This window comes from Scyliorhinus canicula, chromosome 1 (genome assembly GCF_902713615.1).
Source record: "Scyliorhinus canicula chromosome 1, sScyCan1.1, whole genome shotgun sequence".
Classification (NCBI taxonomy): Eukaryota; Metazoa; Chordata; class Chondrichthyes; order Carcharhiniformes; family Scyliorhinidae; genus Scyliorhinus; species Scyliorhinus canicula.
The window spans coordinates 77,443,793-77,461,921 of NC_052146.1; the positions used below are offsets into that span (position 1 = coordinate 77,443,793).

General features: G+C 48.4%; 1 protein-coding gene across 4 annotated transcripts in view; it reads left to right on the forward strand.

The window, feature by feature from the left end:
• Positions 1-18,129, forward strand: part of cabin1 (calcineurin binding protein 1) — a 696,151-nt gene that overhangs the window by 187,393 nt on the left and 490,629 nt on the right. For all 4 annotated transcript variants that reach the window (XM_038793568.1, XM_038793562.1, XM_038793549.1 and 1 more), the window contains one exon: positions 11,027-11,790. In XM_038793568.1, coding sequence (XP_038649496.1) covers positions 11,027-11,790 — 764 coding nt within the window. The remainder of the gene's footprint in view (positions 1-11,026; positions 11,791-18,129) is intronic.

The following is an 18,129-nucleotide window of genomic DNA, read 5'->3' on the forward strand; positions in this document are numbered from 1 at the left end:
GATGGTGATTTCATTGAATATCAAGGAGAGATGAGTAGATTCTCTCTTGCTGGAGATGATTGTTGTCTGGCATTTGTGTGGCACAAATAGAAGTTAATACTTATCAGCCCAAGTCTGAATGTTGTCCAGATCTTGCTACATATGGACAAGGACAGCTTCAGTATCTGAGGAGTTATGATGAAGCAGCTGAAGATGGTTAGGCTGAGGGAATTATACTGAGCGAAGTCCTGGACTGAGATGATTTGCCTTCGACAATCACAAAAAGTTTTCTTTGTGAAGATATGACTCCAATTAGTGGAGAGCTTTCCCTGGACTCTCATTGACTCCAGTTTTGCTAGGGCTCCTTGATGCCAAACATCAGCTGCCTTGATGTCAAGGGCAGTCACTCTCACCTGATCTCTGGAGTTCAGCTCTATTGTCCATGTTTGGATCAAAACTGTAATGAGGTCAGGAGCTGAGTGGCCCTGGTAGAACCCAAACTGAGTGTCAGTGAAAAGGTTATTGCTGAATAAGTGCCTCTTGATAGCACTGTTGATGACCCCTTCCATTCCTTAACTTTTGATTCAGAGTAGACTGATAGGGTGATAATTGGTCGGTTGGATTCGTTCTGCTTTTTCTGACAATTTTTTGCACTGTTTGGTAGGCGCAGTAGCTTGGGAAGTGGTGTGGCTAGTTCTAAAGCACAAGTCTTCCATACTATTGCCAGAATATTGCAAGGGCCACAGCCTTTGCAGAATTCAGTGTCTTCAACCGGATCTCACTTCGAATGAATCGAATTGGCTGAAGATAGGCACCTGCGATGCTGGGGACCTCTGGAGGTGGCCGAATTGGATCATTCACTCTGCACCTCTGGCTGAAGATGACTGCAAATGCATCAACTTTATCTTTTCCACTGATATGCTGGGATCCCCCATTATTGGGGATTGGGATATTGTGGAGCCTCCTCCCTCAGTTAGTTGTTCAGTTGTCCACCACCATTCACGACTGGATACGGCAGGACTGCAGAGCTTAGATCCATTGTTGTTGGATCGGTTAGCACTGTCTAGCACATGTTTCCGTTGTTTGGCACACAGGTAGTCCTATGTTGTAGCTTCACCAGGTTGATACCTAATTTTTAGGTATACCTGATGCTCCTTGTGGCATACCCTCTGCATTTTTCATTGTTGATCCCCTGGCGTGATGGTAATGGTAGAGTGGGTGGTGGGGTGAATATGCTGGACCGTGAGGTAACAGATTGTGACTTAGAGGTAGCAAATTTAAAACAGATTTGAGGAGAAACTACTTCTCCCAAAGGGTTGTGAATCTGTGGAATTTGCTATCCCAGAGTGAAATGAAATGAAATGAAAATCGCTTATTGTCACGAGTAGGCTTCAATGAAGTTTCTGTGAAAAGCCTGTAGTCGCCACATTCCGGCGCCTGTCTGGGAGGCTGGTACGGGAATTGGAGTGATTTGGATGCAGGGACAGTGAGTAAATTTAAGGAGGAGGTAGACAGATTTTAATTGGTAGTGTATGAAAGGTTATGGAGAATGGGCAGGACAATGGAGTTGAGGCCAGGATGGGATCAGCCATGATCACATTGAAGGTGTTTAGGTTTGGGAGGCTAAATTGCCTACTCCTGCTCCTCGGTCATGTGTTCCAGGGAGGAGATGCTCTGGCTGATTTTGTAATCCATCTCTTGGTCTGTAGCATTGAAGGTAACAGATGAGGAACATAATAGAATGGTAAAACAGACCCGATTCTGCTCCTATATCTTATGAACTTATGAACATAATTCTGCTGCTGCTAATGGCCCACATGACCCAATGGATGCCCAGTTTTGACTGGCTAGATCTGCTCAAACTCTACCTCATTTAGCAGTGCTGAGTTTTATGTTGTTGGAAAAGCAGGGAGGGGCAGTTGGGACAAAAGAGAAGTTCAGAATAGGGCGGTGAGATTAAATGGCAGATATATCATGGAACAAAAAACAAAGGGATTGGTAATGATATTAAAGAAACAAACAATCAGTCCAAAGTAGATATTAATAGCAGAATAAAGGTCAGCACTGTGTGAAAGAAGGATAACAATGTGTTAATAGCTGAATAAAGGTCATCTCTATCTGAAAACATAATCATAAGAACAAAATATGGACTAACAGTTGGGTGACGGGGGGGATTCAAAATGGAAGACAGAGTTCATGATCTGAAGTTGCTGAACTCCATGTTGAGTCCAAAAGGTCAGAAAGTGAGGTGTTGTTCCTCCAGTTTGCATTGCACATCACTGGAACATTGTAACAGACTGAGGACAGAAATGTGGGCACAAGGGCAAGGTGTGAATTGAAATGGCAAGTAACTGGAAGGCTGAGGTCATGTTTGTGGACTGAGCGGAGGTGTTCCGCATGGTGGTCATCCAGTCTCCATTTGGTCTCCCCACTGTAGAGGGGACAACATTGTGCGCAGCAAATACAGAAACTAAACTGAAACAAGTGCAAGTAAATTGCTGTTTCACCTTGAAGGAGTGTTTAAGGCCTTGTTAGTGAGGAGGGAGGAAAAGGACAGGAGTTACACATCCTGCGATTACATGGGTGGATGCGGTGGGAAAGAGATTTTAAAAAAAAATTTAGAGTACCCAATTATTAATTTTTTTCAATTAAGGGGCAGTTTAACGTGGTCAATCCATCTACCCTGCACATCTTTGGTTTCTGGGGTGAGACCCATGCAGACACGAGGAGAATGTGCAAACTCCACATGGACAGTGACCTGGGATCAAACCTGGGTCCGCAGCGCCGTGAGGCAGCATTGCCAACCACTGCGCCACCTGGCTGCCTCGGTGGGAAAGAGATGATGGGCGGAATTCTCCGCTCCCGGGAAAAATCGGGAGGGCCGTCGAGAACTCGGCTGAGTTTCATGACGGCCTCGGAGGCCGCTCCTCGCCCCTATTCTCCCCTCCCGGCGGGGCTAGGAGCGGTGCTCCGTAACTCTCTGCCGCGGGGGCTAGGAGCCAAGAATGACGCGGCTGGCGCGCCTAATGACGTCAACCGCGCATGCGCAGGTTGGCCGGCTCCAAACCGCGCATGTGCGGCTGACGTCATGACGCTGACGGCACGAACCCGTGCATGCGCGGTGGCCGTCTTTCCCCTCAGCCGTCCCACAAGACGTGGTGGCTTGATCTTGCGGGGCGGCGGAGGGGAAATAGTGTGTCGATTTGGACGCCGGCCCGACGATCGGGGGACACTGATTGCGGGCCTGTCCCCTCCTGAGCACAGTCGTTGTGCTCTTTACTTGCTAGGCCACCTACAAGCCCCAATCGGGCTTCTCACTCCCGTTTCATGACGGCAGCGACCAGGTGTGTTTGCCGCCATCGTGAAACGGCCGCGAACGGCAGGCCGCTCAGCCCATCGTGGTCGGAGAATCGCCGTTCGGGGGGGGGCGTGAAATTTGTTGGGGGGGGCCCTCCCGCGATTCTCCCACCCGACGTGGGGAGCGGAGAATCGCACCCGATGTGTTGAGTGTGATAGAAAAATCGAAGCAGTAGGAGGTAATTTGGCCCTTCAAGCCTGCTCTGCCATTCATTATGATCATGGCTGATCATCATGTTCAATACCCTGATCCCACCTTCCCCCATATCTCTTGATCTCTTTAGCCCCAAGAGCCTGGTAGCACAGTGGCTAGCACTGTTGCTGCACAGTTCCAGGGTCCCAGGTTTGATTCCCGGCTTGGATCACTGTCTGTGCGGTGTCTGTACGTTCTCCCCGTGTCTGAGTGGGTTTCCTCTGGGTGCTCCGATTTCCTCCCACAAGTCCCAAAAGACATGCTGTGAGGTGAATTGGATATTCAGAATTTTCCCTCAGCGTACCCGAACAGGCGCTAGAATGTGGCGACTAGGGGCTTTTCACAGTAACTTCATTGCAGTGTAAATGTAAGCCTACTTGTGACAATAAAGATTATTATTTTTATTATTATTATATCTAATTCCCTCTTGAAATCACACAACATTTTAGCCTCATCTACTTTCTGTGTTAGCGAATTCCACAGATTCACCACTCTCTGGGTGAAAACATTTCTCCTCACCTCAGTCCTAAAAGGTTTACCCCGTATCCTTAAATTATGACCCCTAGTTCTGGACTCCCTCACCATCGGGAACATTCTTTCTGAATCTACCCTGTCGAATCCTGTTAAAATTTTGTACGTTTCTATGAGATTCTCTCTCACTCTTCTAAACTCCAATGAATATCATCCTAACTAGTTCAACCTAGATAAATGTGAAGTGGATGTGAATGTGAAATTCAAAATGTGAATTTTGGAAGGTTGAATTTGAATGGCAGGATTCTTGAAGTGTGGAAGAACAGAGGGATCTTGGGGTCCATGTACATAGATTCCTCAAAGTTGCCACCCAGGTCGATAGGGTTGTTAAGAAGGCGTATGTTGTGTTGGTTTTCATTAACAGGGGGATTGAGTTTAAGAACCGCGAGGTTTTGCTGCAGCTTTATAAAACCCTGGTTAGACCACACTTGGAATATTGTGTCCAGTTCTGGTCGCCTCATTATAGGAAGGATGTGGATGCTTTGGAGAGGGTGCAGAGGAGGTTTACCAGATTCCTGCCTGGACTGGAGGGCATGTCTAATGAAAAAAGGTTGAGGGAGCTTGTTCAAGAAGGGGAGTAGAGACAACCCCGGTAACTATAGACCAGTGAGCCTTACTTCTGTTGTGGGCAAAGTCTTGGAAAGGTTTATAAGAGATAGGATGTATAATCATCTGGAAAGGAATAATTTGATTCAAGATAGTCAACACGGTTTTGTGAAGGGTAGGTCGTGCCTCATAAACCTTATCGAGTTCTTTGAGAAGGTGACCAAACAGGTGGACGAGGGTAAAGCAGTTGATGTGGTGTATATGGATTTCAGTAAAGCGTTTGATAAGATTCCCCACGATAGGCTATTGCAGAAAATACGGAGGCATGGGATTCAGGGTGATTTAGCAGTTTGGATCAGGAATTGGCTAGCTGGAAGAAGACAAAGGGTGGTGGTTGATGGGAAATGTTCAGCCTGGAGTCCAGTTACTAGTGGTGTACCACAAGGATCTGTTTTGGGGCCACTGCTGTTTGCCATTTTTATAAATGACCTAGAGGAGGGCATAGAAGGATGGGTGAGTAAATTTGCAGATGACACTAAAGTCGGTGGAGTTGTGGACAGTGAGGAAGGATGTTACAAGTTACAGAGGGACATAGATAAGCTGCAGAGCTGTGCTGAGAGGTGGCAAATGGAGTTTAATGCAGAAAAGTGTGAGGTGATTCATTTTGGAAGGAATAACAGGAAGACAGAGTACTGGGCCAATGGTAAGATTCTTGGTAGTGTGGATGAGCAGAGAGATCTCGGTGTCCATGTACATAGATCCCTGAAAGTTGCCACCCAGGTTGATAGGGTTGTTAAGAAGGCGTACGGTGTGTTAGCTTTTATTGGTAGAGTGATTGAGTTTCAGAGCCATGAGGTCATGTTGCAGCTGTACAAAACTCTGGTGCGGCCGCATTTGGAGTATTGCGTGCAATTCTGGTCGCCGCATTATAGGAAGGATGTGGAAGCATTGGAAAGGGTGCAGAGGGGATTTACCAGGATGTTGCCTGGTATGGAGGGAAGATCTTATGAGGGAAGGCTGAGGGACTTGAGGATGTTTTTGTTAGAGAGAAGAAGGTTAAGAGGTGACTTAAATGAGGCATACAAGATGATCAGAGGATTAGATAGGGTGGACAGTGAGAGCCTTTTTCCTCGGATGGTGATGTCTAGCACGAGGGGACATAGCTTTAAATTGAGGGGAGATAAATATAGGACAGATGTCAGAGGTAGGTTCTTTACTCAGAGTAGTAAGGGCGTGGAATGTCCTGCCTGCAACAGTAGTGGACTCGCCAACACTAAGGGCATTCAAATGGTCATTGGATAGACATATGGACGATAAGGGAATAGTGTAGATGGGCTTTAGAGTGGTTTCACAGGTCGGCGCAACATCGAAGACCGAAGGGCCTGTACTGCGCTGTAATGTTCTATGTTCTAGGGCTTTTGTCACTGGAGAGAAGGAAGAGAAGTGACTTGATAGAGGTGTACAAGGTGATGAGAGGTATGGATAGAGTGGATAGCCAGAGACTTTTCCCCAGGGCGGAAATGGCTGTCACGAGGTAACATAATTTTAAGGTAATTGGAGGAAGATATAGGGAAGATGTCAGAGGTAGGTTCTTTACACAGAGAGTGGTAGGTGTGTGGAATGCCCTGCCAGCAGAGGTAGTGGAATCAGAGTCATTAGGGACATTTAAGAAACTCTTAGACAGGCACATGGATAGCAGTAAATTGAAGGGGTGTAGGTTAGGTTGACCTTGGATTAGGATAAATGGTCAGTGCAACATCATGGGCCGAAGGGCTTGTACTGTGCTGTTCTATGTTTTATGTTCTAACTGATATAGTCTCTCCTCATATGTCAGTCCCGCCATCCCAGGAATCAGCCTGGTAAATCTTCTCTGCATTCCCTCCATAGCAAGAACATTTTCCTCCGATAAGGACACCAAAACTGCGGACAATACTCCAGGTGTGGCCTCACCAATGCTCGACACAATTTCAGTAAAACATCTTTGATCTTATGCTCAAATCCTCTCGCGATGAAGGCCAACATACCATTTGCCTTCTTTATTGCCTGTTGTACATGCGTGCTTACTTTCAGCGACTGATGTATGAGGACACCAACGTCTCGCTATATATCCACCTCTCTCCATTTACATCCATTGAAATAGTAATCTGCCGTCCAAATTCAATGTGTTGGAGGACAGAAGCCAATGATTATGGTCTAGATTACATAGAACATTACATTACAGCGCAGTACGGGCCCTTCGGCCCTCGATGTTGCGCCGACCTGTGAAACCATCTGAAGCCTATCTGACCTACACTATAGAACATACTCAAATCTTGGGAGGCCATTTCTGCCATCAGGCATCTGCCACTGCAACTCCATGTTAACTGCTTCCATTTTTTGGTCTTTTCTCATAAACTTCAAGAGGAACAAGCCATTTAGCCCCGTGGTAGAGGAGTGGACCAGGGTGTCGCAGATAGAATGGTCCCTTCGGAATGCTGACAGACGAGGACGTGGGAGGATGTATTTGGTAGCATCATGATAGACATAGTGAAGGATAATCCTTTGAATATGAGAGTTAATGGGATGAAAAGGGGAAATCTGGGAGAGAGGTGTAAGGGTGAGGACAAAAATGTGGGAAATGGGTCAGACATGGCTGAGAGCCCTTTCAGCCATAGTAGGGAGTATGCTTGGCTGAGGAAAAAGGGAGACATGTCGGAAGTGCCATAATGGCAGCATTAGAACAGATCAAACTGGGAGAATGGAATGGTGTCTTTTGAGAAAGCAGGGTGAGAGTAAATGTAGTTGAGGTAGCTGAGGGAGTTGGTGGGCTTGTAATAAATATTGGCAGACAGTTATTAGTCACAAACAGGTCCCGGAACAATCGGGCGAATGGCTTCCATGTGTTGTGGAAGCTCTCTTCCGACCCACTGATGCCGAATTTGATTTTCTCCATTTGGAGAAATTCCAAAAGGTCGGACAGCCAGTCCAGAATCTCCACCCTATTTTGACCCCCAAGTCTTCCTCCCATTTCCTCCTTGTCGCGTCCAGTTCGATGTCGGCCGTCTCTAGCAGCCGTTCTTGCATGTCACTACAGTTCCCTCTGCCTAGGTTGTCTGCCTTCAGTAGCTTTTCTAATATTGTCTGTCGTGGAGGTCGCGGGAATGTCTTTGTCTCCTTCCTTAAGAAGTTTCAAGCTGAGGCATCTGAGTTTGTTGCCTTTAGCTAGTTGGAATCTCTGTGTCAGTTTGTCTAGTGTTGTGACCTTGCCGTCAGTGTATAGGTCCCTAAGTGTCAATGTCCCCCCCCCCCCGCTGTCCTGTCTCCACCTTTTGAAGGTGGCGTTGGTGAGTGCTGGTGTGAACCTTTGGTTATTGCAGATGAGGGCTTTGTCGGACATTTCGGTCAGGCCAAATTGCTGCCGTAGTTGCTTCCAGGTCTGTAGGATGGTTTCCACCACTGGGTTGCTGGAGTGTTTCTTGGGTGGGGATGGGAATATCGCCATGGCGAGAGCCCAGAGAGAAGTCCCCTTGCAGGAGGCCTCCACCGCACACATTCACTCGGCTTCTGGCTCCTTTATCCATCCCATCACTCTTTCCGCTGTCACTGCCCAATGAGGGCTAGCCGTCACCTGGATTTTGTTTTCTGTAGGACCTTCTTTGTGATCCGAGCTCCCTCTCTTCTCTCCCCCCCCCCCTCTATTGAGATAGACAGGGGGCGGGATTCTGTGATCTTGAGGCTAAGTGTTGATGCCGTCGTAAACGCCGTCGCGTTTCACAATGGCGTCAACATGCCCTCAGGAGCAGCGATTCTGACCCCTACAGGGCGCCAGCTCGGCACTGGAGTGACCCACGACGCTCCAGCTGGCGATCCCGGCATCAGTTGGGCGTGGCAGGTCTGCACATGCACAGTGCGACCGGTGCGATTGCCGCGCATGCGCAATGGCTCCCTTCTCCGCGCCGGTCGCGACTCAACATGGCATAGAGCTACAGTGGTTGGCGCGGAACAACAGAGGCCTCCAGCCCGAGAGGCCAGCCCGCAGATCGGTAGGCCCGGATCGCGGGCCAGACCACAGCGGAGCCACCCCCGGATCCATTCACGCCGAGGTCCCGCCGGGTAAGACCAGGTTAGAACGGCGCTGGCGGGACTCAGGTTTTTTTTGTACGGCCTCTTGGCCTATCCTGGGCAGAGAATCGCCGGGGGGCGGGCGGCATAGAGAAGCCCCCGACTGGAGCCGCGCCGATTCTCCCCCCTCGGGAGAATCCCGCCCCATGTTACGGTGAGAGAATAGTGGAAATTGGAAGCAAAAGTGATTAATCTTTCCAGAACCGGACAAGAGCAGAAAATGGCACCATTAAAGTCGTCATTGTACCAGAAAAAACAGGACTGGAACAAGAAATTTTCCACGTACCCCACAAAAAGATGGGCCAATGCAGATACCCATAGCCACACCTTTTGGAGGATGTGAGACAATGTAAAGCAGAAATTGTTCAATGAGAAAACAAGTTAAGTCAGGTGGTGGTGGATGAGGACTATTCAGGGCAGAAGTAGAGAACCCTCAGACTATTCTGGTGGGATGGATGTGAAGAAGGATTGAGTGTCCATAGTGAAAAGGAGGTGCTTTGGGGAAAGAAACTTGAAATTGTTGAAATGAAGTAGGACATCAGAAGAATCACAAATGTAGATGGAAAGAGACTGGACTAGGGGAGAAAAAATAGGGTCAAGGCAGGTAGAAATTATTTCAGGGCAGGCAGAAGCTGAAATGATGGATTTAGAAGAAAGGTCTTGGGCGTGGATTTTGGATGGATATGGATACAGGCTGTATGGGTTTGGGGGACTGTGAAGTCAGTAGGTTCTTGGGGGATAAGGGGTACCCGATTAGGACCTGGCTAATGACGCCTGTACGGAGGCCAGTGATTGATGCGGAGACCTGATATAATGTGGCCTATGCGGCCACCCGGTCTGTCATTGAGCAGTGAATTGACTGCTCAAAATGCGGTTCCAATGCCTCAGCTGCTCTGGTGATGCATTATAGTACACCCTGCAGAAGGTCGCCCGCTTTGTGATGGTTTGCTGTGTCCTCAACAACATAGCACAGCAGCAGGGCAATGAGGTGGAGGGGGAAGAACATGTGGCCACCTCCGAGAAGGAGGACAAGTAGGCGGCGGACCAAGAAGGGCTGGAGGACAAGCCCGGGGAGGACCCGCAGGACAACCTGAGGATGGAGGACGGGCGGCAATGGCAAAGCCGGAGGACCAGGGTGACCCTCATCCTCGCACGCTTCACATAAGTCATGGCCTTGTCCATGATTCCCCCTTCCCCCATTACTCTGCTTCCCCCCCCCCCCCCCCACCCCCCTGCCCCAATCTCCTGCGCCCATAGTCTCTTGGACTCCTCCAATCGGCTGTGGACCTGCTGGAGTATGGCTGACATCCCGCTCTAAATCTCACAGCCGCACTCTATTGTCTGCATCTTCTCCGGCATACCTGTTCAGGAGGATCAGCATCTGACTGGGACCCACATGGGTCCTGGGATCCAGTAGACCTCTGACTCCTGTCTCGCCTGGACATTCCTGCCTCCACCTGATGTACATCTGCAACTGTGTGGTGCTCATCAGAATGTGCTCCAGAAGCTTGACCACTATCTGGGGGTGGGGGGGGTACTCTGATGGGCCGGTGCCATAGGCTGAAGGATAATCGACATGTGGTCAGTGGGAGGAATAGGTCAGTCTGTATGGCATTAACAACTCCCGTTTGGCTCCCCGAGCTGACTGCGACTGCTACTTCCTCCCAGGCGACAGTGGCTGACCCTCCGTGACCCTCGGGGGAACAGGGCATCCAGTCTGGCCTCTACCGCTTCCAGTAGTTTGCCCAGGCCGGCATCGTCCAATCGTGGGGCTGGTCGTCTCGGCGGCATGGCTGCGTGCTGAGTGGGATTGGCCGTGCAGGATCAGTTTAACTGCTGCTCCCTTGTTAGCAAGGGGCTGGCGAGCTGACCCAGTACTGCACAAAGATGCCGTCTTTCAGATGAGAAGTTAAATCGAGGCCCTGTTTGTCTCCCACAGGCGACATAAAAGATCCATGATACTATTTCAAAGAAGAATATGGGTGCTCTCCCTCGTGTCCTGGCTAATATTTATTCTTCAAACTGATTTACAGCACATTGGGCTGCAGCAGAAAGAGCTTTGTCTGGTCTTGTTTAGAAACACTAGTAGTGTGAACACGAGAACTGGCCCTGAAGTAGCCAAGACTATATAATAAGCAGCTGGTTGGGGTCACAGAATTTGATTGATGTTTTCTACAACATATCTGGGTATAGTTGAGTACCATCTAACCAAAGTTTTGTTATGTATCAAAGGATTTCTGCAAGTTCTTCTGTTTCTATAACACTGAATATGCAATACATTAATGTGTCTGAAATAATTGTTTTTGTTTATTTTCCCAGAGAGAAGTCAGGACAGTGTGATTTTGGTGCTCTCTGATTCTAACTCAACGCAGGACATCTTCACAGATGCAGCCAGCTCTCAGGACAGCAGTAGGAAGATCCACTCTGGGAAAGGTAGCCCCTCGTCTTCTTCAACTGTGGAGGCTACTGTGTTGTCCACGGAGAGCCATGGAAAACTGGAAGAAGAGGATTTAGTGGCTCGAGTTTCTTCTGACCATTGTAAAGGAGGCAGTGTGGAGATCACAGAAGCTATAGATGCTTTAACTTTGAGATTGGCAGAGCGCACAACTCACAGGGTACCTGTGGAGGCAGCTGTGCTGTCCAGGGAGAATTATAGGAAGCTGGAGGAAGAGGACTCCGTGGGACGTATCTGCTCTGAGCTTTGTAGAGGAGGCAGTGTGGAGATTACCGAAGGAATCGATGCTTTGGCTTTGAGATTGGCGGAACAAGCAGGAGCAAAATTGCACACAGAGTCGCAGTGTCAAACTAGTACCATTAGCGCTATTAATGTTACTCCCACCAGGGCCACCTCCTCATCTCTGTGCGACTCAAAAAAGAAAGTCACTGATCCGCCAGGAGAGATGAAAGACACTTACAGATTGGAGGATCTCCCTCAGAGCCTGCCCGGAGATGAAGAGGAGCAGCGTCGAGTCCTGACTGAACAGTGTATTAGAGCCCTGCATCTGTGTCTCAGTCGATTTCCTCAGCACTACAAGAGTCTCTACAGATTGGCTTATCTGTATATATATAGTAAAACACACAAGGTAAGTGAATGTCATCCTTACTTTCGGCAAACCTTATTCAGTTTTCATAAATAGCTGTTTGAGATGATAAACTGTGTGAGTGAAGGGTTGTGGATGATAGAAGGACTATGAAGGAGTGTGAAAAAGGATAAGATCATGAACCATTGATACATTGATGTCAGAATAAGTGGAATAGGAATTTCACCTTTAGAACTATTAGTGGCTGATTTGAGATTCTGTGTTCATGTGTGTGCAGCTTCTTACACTGCCCTACTAGTGTTCATTTCAAAACTCAGCACTTTGAAGAGAATTACCATTTTTTGCTTGTGTAATATTTTATCAATTGCTGTTGGCCATTTTGAAGCGATTGGGTGAGAGATGAGGTGTTAAATTCAGCTATCGATCCTTTTGGGTTGATTTTAAATCAATGGCAACATGGCTCTGAAGAGTTAAAACATCATCAGTTATTGCTCTGTTTTGCTCTCCTATTGCAATAGTTTAATAGCAATGCTGCCCTCAACCAGGTTTGTGGTGTTGATACAGCCCAACAGAATTACAATGTGGGGGGGTTGCGCGGTGGCAGTGACTGGTCATGGAGGGATGCGGTGCTCATTATAAAATCAGGAGAAAGTACGGCACCAAAGGAGGTGGCCACTTACTTAGCCCATTGTTTTGTCACTGGAATGACTAACTCTAATCATATTCCCTTGATTTGTTTTTCCTCTGTTTCTGTCAATCACTAAAACATTCTTAGGGAGGGGGGTGATATTTTAATGGAAGAGCAAATACAGCTGCTAAACGGATGCTGTGCTTGTAAGATATGCCTATTTAAAAGTTTAGTTTTAGCACACTATTTTGATTGTAATTGCTATCATCTGAATTTGCCTGGAGGTGCTAAAGCAGACACCAGGTGGAGCACTCCAGTGCTGATTAGTCACAATTTTCATGAAGCAGTATATGTGGCCTCTACACACCCACTTTCACTGAAGGAGTGGGATGCACTGGCTGATTCACAGTGGTATGGTTCAAGTTGGCTCCGGCAGTGTGGGAGAAGGCAGATAGGTTTTCAGACCGGGCACTGAAGGTCCTGGTGGAGGAGGTCTAGAGAAGGAGGGCGATCCTTATCAAGATTGGGTAAGGATGCCAACTCTCCCTCCTCTCTTGGCGGGCAGCTGGTGCTGCTCTGCCAGGCCTTGCCCTACTAAGGAGTGGACCCCCTAATAAGATGCCAATTACCAAGCATTCCCTTTCCTCCTGGTGATTATTATCACAGAATATTTACAATGTAGTAGTAGGCTATTCGGCCCATTGAGTCTGCACTGGCTCTCTGAAAGAGCACTTTACCATGTCCCACTACCCTGCCTTGCACCTTGTAACCTTGCACATTCTTCCCTTTCAGCTAGCAATCCAATTCCCTTTTGAACAGCTCAATCAAACCTACCTCCAACCACCCTCTCAAGAAGTTTGTTCCGGACTCCAGCCACCTTCTTGAGTGAAAGAAAATTTCCTTACATCACTTCTACTCCTTTTGACCATTATTTTAAATCTGTGACCTCCAGTACTCTTGAGAGGGAATAGATTCTCACTATTTGCCCTGTCCATACACCTCAGGATCTTGAATACTTCTATCAAGTCGAAAAGATCTCCAGGTGGTGATTGTGCGTATGCACAAGTTCCAGGACAAAGAAAAAAGTCTGAGGTGGGCGAGAGTACGGCGGGATTGTGAGTGGGAAGGAAATCAAATCCGATTCTATCAGGACATTGGAGCGGAGCTGGCCAGGAGATGGGCAGGGTTCAAAAAGTTCAAGGCAGTACTGTATCGGTGCCAGATTTGGTTTGGGATGCTGTACCCAGCCAGACTTTGGGTAACTTGAGGGAGGTGGTGGAGTAGTGGTAATGCAGCTAGACTAGTAATCCAGAGACCCCGAGTAATGCTCTGAGGTCCTGGGTTCGAATTCCACCATGGCAACTGGTGAAATTTGAATTCAATAAAAATCTGGAATTAAAAGCCTAATGGTGACCTTGACCATGAAACCATTGCCGATTTTCATTAAAAAACCATCTGGTTCATTCAGGGAAGGACATCTGCCCAGTCTGGCCTACATGTGACTTCAGACCCACACAGTGATGCAGTTGCTACTCAGTTCCAGGACTATTAGGGACAGGCAACAAATGCTGACCCAGCCAATGATGCCCACACCGAAGAATTAATAAAAAATTTTAAAAAATGTTTGAGGGCTGGGAATATTACTTGGGACGCTGGAGGAGACGAATGCTTTATTAAGGATCATAAGCTGGGGGAGGGCTGAAGGGAAGTATTACCTTGGGTGGAAGTATTATCTCTGCCACAGTTGGGGCGGGGATGCGGTTTGGAGAGAAGAGGGTGTGGTTGCAGGTCAGATAGGTGGGGGGGTAGTTGGTGAGTTATGAGGAAGGGGGGGGCATTCAGGTGGGAGTCACCATGCTGGGAAGGATGCTAGTAAACGGAAGTGAGGTGGGGTGCTGCAGTAGTTAGCCAGTGTGGAGAGCGGGAGGGGAGGGGAGGAACGAAAGGTGACATCGAAGTTATTTTTTTATTTTTTAAAAATTTTTTTTAATAAATTTAGATTACCCAATTATTTTTTCCAATTAAGGGGCAATTTAGCGTGGCCAATCCACCTACTCTGCACATTTTTGGGTTGTGGGGGCGAAACCCACGCAGACACGGGGAGAATGTGCAAACTCCACACGGACAGTGACCCAGAGCCGGGATTGAACCTGGGACCTCAGCGCCGTGAGGCGGTTGTGCTAACCACTGGGCCACCGTGCTGCCCGACATGGCAGTTATGGTGCATAAGTTTGGTCATGGATGGGGTGGGGGGGGGGCATCTTGGGTAGGCCAGATTCAGAGTGGGGATGGGGGAGCAGAGCCTAAAGGCAATGATGATAGACTGTAGGGGGGAGAGGAGGCGGAAGGCTCTAGTGAGAATCGTGGCATGAATTCCCGCGGCCTAAATGGGCTGGTTAAACAGTGGCGGGTGTTCGCGCACTTGAAGAGTTTGAGAGCAGAGGTGACTTTCTTGCTGGAGATGCATCTCCGGGTGGGTGGGACAAATGAGGAAGGGGTGGGTGGGGCAAGTGTCGGAGTTTGACTCAATATCGAGAGGGTTTGCCGTATTGTTGAGCAAGAAAACGGGGTTTAGGGGGGCCAGGGAAGTGTGGGACCCAATAGGGAGGTGTGTGATAGTGAGTGGGGTATGCGACCAATTGAGATGATGCCAGATTCGTGAAGAGGCTATCGGGGGGGGCGGGGAATCCTGGACTTGGACTCTCACCAGCTGATTACGGGCATGGTGCATTTCAATTGTGTATTGGAGCCGAGAGTGGATAGGTCGAGCCCTAGGTCAATGGGGGGGTCGAGAATGGCGCGAGAGCTGGTAGGGTTTATGGAGAGGACAGCGATGGTGGATCAGCATCCATCAGGTTTGGGCAGCTGGGAGAGAGGGAGTATTCCTTTTTCTCGCATGTGTCTGGGGTTTATTCCAGGATTGTCTTTTTTGTGGTGAGCCGGGCGGTGCTGATGTGGTGGAAGGGGTGCAATAGTGATTTCGGACCGTGCTCCGTACTTGCTAGATGTGAGACTTTGTTCGGGTCATGTGCAGAGGCCAAGTGGAGGTTGGATTTGGAGCTTTTGCCAGGCAAGAAATTCTGTGGGAAGGTGAGAGTGGCAATTAAGAATTATGTTGAGCTCAATTAGAATGGGGAGGTATCGGCAGCCACGTTTTGGGAGGACTTTAAAGTGGTGGTCCAGGGGGAAATTGTTTTGTTCAAGGCCAATAAGGATAGGATGAGGAGGGAGGAGCATCGGTGACTATTAGACAAGATCGTGGAGGTGGATAGGAGGTATTCTATGGCCCCCATGAAGGAGTTGTTGGCGGAAAGTAAGAAGTTGCAGGGGTAGTTTGACCGGTTGATAGGGTGGTGGGTCAGCTATGGCGGATGAGGGGGGTGATGCAGTATGCGGATGAGGAAACAGCGAGTTGCATGCTGGCCCACCAGCTGCAGTGTCAGGCAGTGTTGAGGAAAAATCTTCGGGGGGGGGGACAGATGGTGTCAGATCCGGAGAGGAGGGGGGGAGGGGTGAAATGAGTTGGTTTTTGGATGGGCTGGACTTTCTGGCGGATGGGAAGAGACAGGCACTGGAGGCACTGTTAGGGCTCAAGGAGATGATAGAGTGTATTGGCATGATGCAGTTAGGGAAGGCACCGGGCTGGATAGCAGTTCATGACGGAGTTGGCCCCTACCTTTTGGGTATGTTTAGTAAAACGGAGGAGTTGCCAGCTATGTTGGCACAGGCGTCAATTTCACTGATCACAAAAAAGGGGAAGGATCGATTGGAGTGCGGGTCCTGTAGACCCATCTCGCTGCTAATTACATGACATGAAAGTCTGGGCAAAGGTATTGGCCAGAAGGTTGGAGGGGTGTGTGCTGGAGGTGGTTTCGGAGAACCAAATGGATTTGTGAAGTGGAGGCAGCTCTCTATTACCATTAGGAGGTCGCTGAATGTAATTATGACCCCATCAGGGGGTTGAGTGCCAGAGGTAATGGTGTCCATGGACGGGGACAAAGCCTTTGATTGGGTAGAGTGGAGGTATTTGTTTCAAATCCCTGGGGAGATTTGGGTTTGGTCCGAGGTTTGTGTCGTGGGTTTGGTTGTTGTATGCGTCCCCCATGCCAAGTGTGCGAATGAATAGAATAAACGCAGGGTATTTTGGATCGTTGAGGCAGGGGTGCCTGCTTTCGCCGCCATTGTTTGCGTTGGTGATTGGGCCCTTGGCGATGGCACTTCGGGACTCGGTTGAGTGGCAGGGGATTGTGAGAGGGGGCAGGAGCACCGGGTGTTTTGTACGCCGATGACCTGGTGTTGTTAGTGTCGGATCCTTTGGAGAGCATGGGCAGAATCATGGGCTTGCTGAATATCTTGGGGCTTTTTCAGGTTATAAATTGAACATAGGGAAAAGTCAGCTGTTTCCAGGGAATGCTGCGGAGCTGTGGGGGTTGTGTGGGGGGAGGGGGGGGGGGGGGTGAACATGGGGGCTCTCCCATTTAAGGTGGAAGGGAACGGTTTTGGTACCTGAGGATCCAGGTAAGGCATGAGTAGGCCACAATGCATTGGTGGAACCTGACGGGGTTGGTGGAGGAGATCAAGGGGGACCTTAAAAGGTGCGATACGCTGTACCTGACATTGGTGGTGAGGGTGCAGGTGGTGAAAATGAACATGCTGCCAAGATTCCTGTTTGTGTTTCAGTTCCTTCTGATTTTTCTCCCCAGACCTATTTTCGGAAGGTGGATGTGCTAATCTTGGAATTTGTGTGTGCAGGGAATGTGCTAAGGGTAATGAGGGCTTTGTTGCAGAGGGAAGGGAGTTTGGCGCTCCCGAAATTGTTGCATTATTATTGGGCGATGAACGAGGAGAAGGTGAGATAATGGTGGGAGGGGGCGGAATAGAAGCAGGGACAATAGTGGTGGAAGCAGGGACGATAGTGATGTTTAAGGGGCATTTTGACAAATACATGAATAGGATGGGAATAGAGGGATTCAGACCCCGGAAGTGTAGAAGGTTTTAGTTTAGGCAGGCAGCATGGTCGGTGCAGGCTTGGAGGGCCGAAGGGCCTGTTCCTGTGCTGTACGTTTCTTTCTTCTTTGTACTCAAGTTTTTTTGAGGACACAAGTAATAGAATAGATAAGCTAGAAACGTGGATGTAATGTATTTGGATTTTCAGAAAGTTTTTTATGAAGTCCCACTTAAGAGGTTGGTGTGCAACATTAAAGAACATGGGACAGAGGATAATATTTTGGCATGAATTGAGAAGTGTTCAGTCGTCAGGAAACATAGGAATAAATGGATCTTTTTTTGGAGTGGCAGATGGTGACTAGTGAGATACAGCAGGGTCAGTGCTTGGGCCCTGGCGATTCACAATATATATATATATATATCAATGATTTGGATGAGGAAACCAAAAACAATATTTCCAAGTTTGCTGATGAAACAAAAACGAGATGGCAATGCGAGTGGTGAGGAGTATGTAAAGAGACTTCAAGGCGATTTAGACAAGTTGAGTAGGCAAATCCATGGCAGATGCAATATAATGCAGATAAGTGTGAAGTTATCCACATTGGTAGGAAAAACAGAATGACAGAGTATTATTTGAATGGTGATAGATTGGGAAATACTGATGTACAAATGGACCTGGGTGTCCTTGTACTGAAAGCAAGCATGCAGGTGCAGCAAGCAGTTAGCAACGCAAATGGTATGTTGGCTTTTATTGTAAAAGGATTGAGTACTGAAGCATGATGTTTCGTACAGCTTTACAGAGCCTT